An 8,495-nucleotide genomic window follows, 5' to 3' on the forward strand; every position below is an offset into this window, starting at 1 on the left:
GTTTAAAATATAAAGTGAACATTTGCAAACTAGCCAGTAACGTAAATATTCTGCAGATTAATTGACGGGAGGGGGGGATCATAACGAAGATGGGGAAATACAGCAAAGTGAGAATATTGTTAAGACCCATATAATATTTATTTGTAATTTAAGCACAGCCATGATGTCTAAAAATGATACTGGGAAAGCAGCAAACTAGAAAGAGAGCATACTGATATCACTACCTATAGTAATGCAAGGAACGGCAGTCACAGAGAGTAGCTGCTGTTTGGGGATACCATTTTCTGAAGCATTGAAGTGACTGAGTTCTGTAATTCCAAGCAGATTTATTTCTGTGCAAGCAGTCAAAAGTTCAGAAGCAGTCAACCAACCCCCTTCCTTTTTAATTTTAATAGCATCTATTCATGGGCTTATTTAAGGTCCAGTGGCTGTAAAGTGTAACATAGAATAAATAAAATAAATTGAAAACATATTTTAAATTGGTGAATTATGGATTACTTTTTGCATATCAGAACTGCTTGCTGAAGACACATTCCCTTGATCGCATCATCAGAATGCAACTTGCTGAGCAAACCAAAGACCAGTTCTCTGCCCCCTCAATTAAGGACAGATCCTGTAGAACTCAGTGGAATCCACAGGCTTCCAAGACTATGTTTGTCAGTTATTTGGAAGTAAATTTAACTGGAATCAGTTCAGTCTTCCTTTAGAATGTTTTTATTTATTATGTTTATAGTCACTTTTTTCTGCAAGGAACCCAAGAAGTTTACATAAACATCCTGTTTTTCTCTCCCCCTTGCAACCTTCGCAACAACTCTGTGACAGTCAGTGACTTGCTCAAACTCACCCAGTGAGCTGGGACTGGAGCTCCTTCCACAGGGGATTTAGGAGGGAAAAGTTAAGCACCCAGTCACAACTGATGGCCTATGCAACTAGGCAAGAACAGGTATCTCAGAAACTGTTCTATGGACAGCTTAGTCCTGAAGACTTTGCTTAGAAGTAAATATTATGAATTTGGCCTATACAGAAATGCACTGTGCATCCAATATAACACATTAAGATATAGATTTGATATGCATTTATCTACTTACTAATGAATTGGGTTTGAATTTTGCTCCTCCTCCAAGGTGATCAGACTGGCAGATTCGCCCTCATTTGATCCTCACAACAACCCTATAAGGTAGCTTAGGCTGCAAGGCTCAATAGCTCTGGTAGGCAGGCTCAAGATAACTCTGTGTAGAACTAAGGCGATGTGGAGTGATCCTTATTAATTAAGAGAGTAAACCAAGATTCTTTCTAGCAATGAGAATATGTTTCCATCCACAAAATACAGGTTTACACTCAGGATTAAAGAGCTAACACAGAGCACAGAACTAATATGAAACCATACCTTATAGCTAACAGGGAGAGTAAAACATTTGTGTATGTCATTTTTTCCTGAACCAGGAAACTTTTCTGCATGATAATAAACGAAGAGAAAAGCTTTTCTGTCTAATGGAAATCATCTCTTGTACTTTAGATAGCTTAAAAGCATAAAACAACCCCAAATAAACCTTGGCTGAAATATCCATAAAGACTAAGAGGTAACTAAGAGCTGACCTATGTATTTCTTCTTTATATTGCAAATCAAAGTTATTGAATGCCCTTAGTTACACTTTAACTTCTTAGAAATCTTCCCAGGAAAAACAAAACAAAACACCAAGAGACAGGATTTACAATAGAGATGGAATTTTCACTGGTTTTTCAGGTTCCAGTTCTGATTCCATCCATCATGTCACTCTAGGCTCACAAAAACCAATGCGCCTGCGTGACCTGAGGAAAAAAAAAATGTGTTGGGGGGGAGAAAAAGGCAACAACAACAAAAGATTGGTTAATATTTATACCAAAATAGTACAGACATCAAACAGCAAGGGTATAGAAATGCTTGCCTAAAACAATAAAGGAAATAACATGGTGGAAGAGAGAGGAGGGTTTTTTTACAGCCTTTTTAAAAAATCAAAACATTAAAAATATTAAGAATTTGTTGATAAATTGGGGGCAATCAAATAAAAGTTGACTTTTTAACAGCTGGTTCAGGGTAGTTTAGCAAGCCACACTACCGTAACAATTCTCCATGTTTGCCAGAGGCTTTTTTTACCCTTTCTTTTTTAAAGTCCTTATACTGGGATAAGATTTAGCATCTGTTTGAAATGAGTAATACTAATACGAAGTTCTGAAAGGTCATCCTTAAAAACTAGGACAGCTAAGATAAACTTCTGACTCTTTCTAGACTGACAAAAACCAAGACAACAATGCCCAGAAGTATTTCATAGAAGGACCTGTATTTCCCTTCTGCTCTGAGATGTGTTGATTCAGTGCTGAATTTAGCCCGGTTGGTTTCCTCCTCTGATTTCATCATAGTCACAGGCATTGCCACCTTACATGCTTCACTTGTTTCAGAGTTGTGCACTTTCTTGAAGATGCAAGACTCCAGTATTCATGCCATTCGCGCCCTCCTCCTCAATATAGCCCAGTTCTCAACAGGTATAGTTGGAAAGCCATTGATCTCAATGGAAATGGCATCTCAATGAATTGTGTTTAGAAACGGGATGGAACGTATTCACAGCAGGCTTGGTACGTGCTTCTGAGAGAAAGAAGCAAAAGGACGCAGCGAAAGAGAAGGCTGGCTGCATGCAAGCAAAGCCGGTGGTGAAACATGGCATGTGTGAATGCAAAAGAACTGGCAGGTGGGGCCACCCATACGTGTGTGACTTTATTGCTGTGGCAGGAGGAGGAGCAGCTCTGAGGAAGAGCGGGCTCACATATTAGCCTGGGAGGAGTGGCATTGGTGAGAATAAGGGAAGAAACAGAGGAGGCCATGTAAGGATTTCAGCTGTTCGAGGCAATGCATGTGTTTGCCATATTGTGCATGCGTGAAAGGGTATTTGCTGGGAACTGTGCAGAAATGGCCCTAAAAGGTCATCCTGTGCTGTGCTCTGCTTTCATTGCATTTATGATGGGGCCAGGATGCCTGTGTGTCCATGGAGACACGTCGGTTTGTGTGTGAGTGAGGGAGATAAAACCGGAGTCTTGCCGCGAATCTGCCTCCTTGGATGTTTCCTTGTATGAAGGAAGTGTGGGGCTGTGGCTTTGTGTGTCAGGACATAGATGGAATGACAGGACAGCCTGAACAATGGGAATCCTCTGTGCGGGGGCGGGGGAGAACCAGGAGCCGGGAGCCCCTACATAGTTGGCCATGCATGATTTTGCGACCATGAGTATGATTAAGCGAGTGCAAACCCATATGGATGGCCTTAAAGGTCCCTTTGTGTGAACAAAAGCAAGACTGTGTAACGTGTAACGTTTCTCACAGTATGGTTAGGAGACAAAGGTCCAACCATTCCGGATTTGGAGCTCTTTGTCCCAGCGTGGGTCACGATGGAAAAGCAAGCCGGAGTGCTGTCCCATGGGCGGTCACACACACCTGCACGGGTGTCATCCTGGCAACACTTGACAGGCAGGTCTGCTGGAAGGGGTGTGCGAAGGTGCAGGCGGGGGCGAGAGCGGCTGAGCCCGCGGGGAGCGCGGATGGGAGCGCGAGGGCATCCATCTGGGTCACAGGGCCCCCGCTGGCCTGCCGCTCGCCTGCATGCGTGCGCCCCTTCCGTGCTTCTTCTCTCCCCAAGTGATGGCTTTCTTGCTTGCTTCCTCCTTTCCTACCTCTGCTCCCCGCCCCCCCCCGTCCTGCAGGTGGTTCCGTGGGGGGCGGCAGCGCCTGGCCCGAGCCCGCGACGTGAGGAAGCCGAGGCCGCGCGCGGGGCACGGCGGCGGTCAATGTTATTTGAGCGGGCTCCCGAGGCCTTGGCGACCGCAGAGCCCACGATGCAGAAAACCGCCTACTACGACAATGCGGCGCTCTTCGGGGGCTACGGCGGTTACGGCAAAGCGGATGCCTACGCCTACACCAGCGGCCCGCCGCAGCCCTACGCCCAGCCGGCTCTGGACACCGACTACCCGGGCTCGGCCTGCTCCCTGCAGGGCGCCGCCCCCATCCGGCCGCCGCCGCCGCCGGCCCACAAGAGCGCCGACCTTAGCGGCAGCTGCATGCGCACGGCCGGGGGCAGCCAGGCCGCCGCGCCGCCGCCGCCCCCAGGCCTCGCCGAGCAGCAGCAGCCTCCGCCGCAGCAGCAGCAGCAGCCTCCGCCGCAAGCGCCGCCCCCCGCGCTGCCCTCGCCCTCCCCGCCGAACAATAACCCCGCCCACGCGGTTCCCGCCAGGAAGGGCAAGGGCGGGCCCAACGCGTCGAGCGGCTCGACGGCCACCATCAGCAAGCAGATCTTCCCCTGGATGAAGGAATCGCGCCAGAACTCCAAGCAGAAGAGCAGCTGCGCCCCCGCAGGTACCCCGCCGGCGCCCTCCTCCTCCTCCCTCTGCGCCCTCCTCGTCGAAGAGCAGCAGCCCGGGTCCTCCCGGCGGAGTAGCCGAGGGCGCTCCTTGCCCCTAGTCAGTGTAGCCAGTCATGGGGCGCGAAGGGGCTGTGGGCCAAGGGTTTCCCCGGAGCGAAAGGGCGGATAATCGCAGCGCTTCGAGGAAGGGTGTTCTAAGCCAGCATCCTGCTTCCCGCCTTGGTCTGCCAAATGCCACTGGGAAACCCACAAGCAGGCCGCGAAGGCAGTAGCCCCCCTCACCGACGGGTCTTCAGTGGCTACCTCCCTGCGAACCTGGAGGTTTCCTTTGGCCATCAGGACTGGTAGCTTTTGCCAGTCAAGAATTTCACTATGCCCATCTGCCTTCAGACTTTGTAGTTGCAAGTTCTAGGTATGCCACAGGCTTGGAAGGTGTTGGCCCCCAGATGATGGTGGATGATGGTTCCCCTCATCCCCGACCATCAGGAGTCCAACAACACCTGCAGAGCTACAGGTTTTTCACGGTTGCTATTAATTTAAGTCCGCATTTAACATTAAGGAGGCAAGAGATCAAATCACACAGGACCTTTCCTGGCTAAATACTGAATAGAGCTGATGGAGGGTGTGTGCAAAGCCCACCTCTGTACAATGTTATAAGCAGCTAGCTCTTCTAGATCTTTGGAACAAAGGAAGATAGTCGGAGCTACTTTGCTGGCTTGTGGGTAAACTGCATGACTTACAACATCTTATTTCCATCTTTTTTTTAAAAAACCTGCCTACTGAATATTCAGCCTGAAGAAGAGTTCTGTGTGACTGCAAAGCTTATATTCTAAATTCCATGGGAAATTCCTCCAGTTTCAGGATTCCACCTGTTCTGTATGCACACAAAGGGAGAGAAGTAGATTAATTAGAAGCAATATTTTTCACTGGCTCTACCTACTGAATTTATTTTACAGGAGAAACCTGACTCATACCTTAGAGAAAAGACAAATTAGAATCTGAGACAAACTTGCTTAAATACATTTTATATAAAAGAAAATGGATATACTTCTGAACCCACAAGATTAGCATGAGTACTCCAGTATATTTAAGGGCCTCTCCTCATGTAACTGAAAACAGTACTCCTAAGAATCTGTGTTTGGAAATGTCTAATTGAAACCAATGGTATTTGCTTCCCAGTAATGAGTTTTAGGCTGGGGTTTTAAATTGCAAAGAAAAGAAACAGAAGGTGAAGGGGTGGAGTTGGGAATGCTTGTCCTCTTTTGTCAAGTCAGAGTTTTGCATTGCTCTTTCTTATGAGGGATGTAATAAAGCACATAATCAGCCTATAGAGCATTAGATATGTCATTTGTTACCCCAGTTCTCACCCATTCAGGACATAGTGCTTACACTTCATATCAGACCTCAAGGCATCAGTGTCCCTTCTCTTTTCCTCTCAGTTGATCTGGCAAATCTTAAGAGACTGTATAATCATGTGCAACTATCAAGTAGCCCCCCCCCCAAAAAAAAAGAGACCAGATATTCTAGTAAGCTGGTCTTTCCCTAAGTCACATTACGTAGAGATGCTGTGTCCCCCAGAGTCTGTGACCTGCTTTGGCTTACTCTCTGAACTGCCTTCATGGGAACATTTCTAACAAGGAGCAGCAAATTCTGGGAGGTTGATACGGTGGCCCTCACATTCCTCCCAATTTAAAATCTGCTGACATGCAGAGAAAAGGAGGAGTGGTGGCAAGACCAACCATTTTCTACCTTAGGGCCAGCCTTCCTTGGTTTCTAATAGCTGCCCACTTTGGAGAGGGAGGGAGAGTGCAGTGTAATTCTGGGTTTGTCTGATGTCCTTCCTCTGGGAATCTCCAGTCTGCTCTTCTCCCCACTTCAGAGAGATAATAAACGTGCCTGGTTTACTCTTGTTAGCAGCTGCAGCTCCATTGTCTTCAAAGTTTTGAAGCCTGGTCCTTGTTCTTGTTTGGGACCAGTCAAGAAAACCTTCCTGGGCTTTGTCAGGAATCGATCGATTCTTCCAATTAAATTCGATGATTTACAACACTCCTGGCTGGAACTGGAACTTTTCTGTCCCTCTGAGACCTCAGAACTGACGCTCAACCTTGGTTCCCTCCCAACATGGTGGGAGATCGAACCAGGTCATTTTACACATAGTATGGGATGCGTAGGAGAGTAGCTGAATGAGAACCTGAGTAATAGGCACTGGTCAAAAAGACTTTTTAGTTAAAAAAAAATCCAATGCAATGGAAGGATTTGTGAAAGTGTCACTTCGCTTACCCTATTCATAGTTACACTCCTGCCATGGGGATATGAGGCAGCAGTCTTCACTAATGTATTGAAATGGTGCAGGGTGCTGAGCTTTGCAGTCCTTTTCCTGGTCCAGTTTCACCTCACTTTAAATTCTAGACTTCAGTTTTCTGAAAAAATGCTTTTGGGGGTGGTGGATTTAGAACTCTGGGAAGAGAATACAGTCCAGGAAGAGGGAAGGCATTAGTTGCTAAACTGCCCAAGGAAAGTCTACAGATACAGAATAATATCACTTCAGACAGATTGTGCAATGTGTAAATAGCTTGATTCAAACTGGGCGATAATAGCGATTTGTGTACGTTTTTCAAATTGGCAACTACTCCTCCAGAATGCCCAAGTGTCCCTCCCCTCCTTGCCGCTGCGCCAGTAATGCTATCAGGCTTTGTAAATCAAGCAGCCACCAAACCAACCTCCTCCTCCTGCTTCTTTCTCTCCTTTTTCGACAGGAGAGAACTGTGAAGATAAAAGCCCCCCAGGCCCTGCTTCCAAACGGGTCCGCACCGCCTATACCAGCGCGCAGCTGGTGGAGTTGGAGAAGGAGTTTCATTTCAACCGCTATCTCTGTCGCCCACGCCGCGTCGAAATGGCCAATCTGCTGAACCTGACAGAGCGTCAGATCAAGATCTGGTTTCAAAACCGGAGGATGAAGTACAAAAAAGACCAGAAAGCCAAAGGGATTATGCACTCCCCGGTGGGACAGTCCCCTGACCGAAGCCCGCCTCTAAGCGGCCCAAACCACGTAGGATACTCCAGCCAGCTCCCCACCGTCAGTAGCTTAAGCTATGATGCTCCGTCGCCAACATCCTTTGCCAAATCGCAGCAAAACATGTATGGGCTGGCAGCTTACACGGCCCCTCTCAGCAGCTGCTTGCCCCAGCAGAAAAGGTACCCAGGAGCCGAATATGACCATCATGCCATGCAAAGCAACGGTGGCTTTGCCAACCCCAATTTGCAGGGCAGCCCTGTGTATGTTGGGGGGAACTTTGTTGATTCCATGCCAGCCTCTGGCCCGATGTTCAACATCAGCCATCTTTCTCATCCTTCATCCGCCAGTGTGGACTACAGCTGTGCTGCTCAGATCCCGGGCAACCACCACCATGGACCTTGTGACCCTCATCCCACGTACACAGATCTTACTTCTCATCACACATCTCAGGGAAGGATTCAGGAAGCCCCAAAACTAACGCATCTGTAGTAGACTGGAATGGATTCAAAAAGAGAGACAGAGAGAGAGATTTAATGTACTCGCATTTAAATTACCTCACTTTTTTCCTGATGTTACAGTATAATTACTTTGAGTACTTCAAGTATTAGTGGATTTCTGTGTCCCCAGTAGCAGCTATGTTATACTGTTTATTTCTCTGGTGACTCCTAAGTCCATGATTTCTTTTTTTTTTTGGTTCTTCTAATTTTTATTTTAACAGTTTAAAAGCATGGCAGTGCAATATCGTCATATAAAAAGAAACAAAAAACATCCCAGAAGGGAATAATAATTGGTAATGAAGTATTGGAAGGTAAGTTGTAGAAATCCATTAGTATTAGCAGCAAGGGAGTCCTGATGAGCAGTTTACAACTATTGGGACCAAAATGGGGACTTGTTTGGAGAATTTAATTTATAGGAGCCTTCAGCAATGTAAAATATTGCTTTGGACTTAAATAAGATGTATTTATTATTTTAAGAGAAACATTTTTGTATCATTGCTTATTTAATCCTTGTCTTCAATGTATTTATGTGGATATTTGTAGAGTTTCTTCAATGCCCTCTCCCCCTAACCTCGGAAGATTGATTCAGGTCTTTGGTGA

General features: G+C 46.6%; 1 protein-coding gene across 1 annotated transcript; it reads left to right on the top strand.

Moving 5' to 3' along the window:
* The first annotated feature begins 3,810 nt into the window (after positions 1-3,810).
* HOXD3 (homeobox D3) lies at positions 3,811-8,083 on the top strand. The gene is made up of 2 exons (XM_044427130.1): positions 3,811-4,375; positions 7,139-8,083. The coding sequence occupies exons 1-2, from the start codon at positions 3,811-3,813 to the stop codon at positions 7,885-7,887; spliced, it is 1,314 nt and encodes a 437-aa protein (XP_044283065.1). The 3' UTR covers positions 7,888-8,083.
* Positions 8,084-8,495: the final 412 nt, after the last annotated feature.

This window comes from Varanus komodoensis, unplaced genomic scaffold (assembly GCF_004798865.1).
Source record: "Varanus komodoensis strain SLA01 unplaced genomic scaffold, ASM479886v1 scaffold18_1, whole genome shotgun sequence".
NCBI classification, from domain to species: Eukaryota; Metazoa; Chordata; class Lepidosauria; order Squamata; family Varanidae; genus Varanus; species Varanus komodoensis.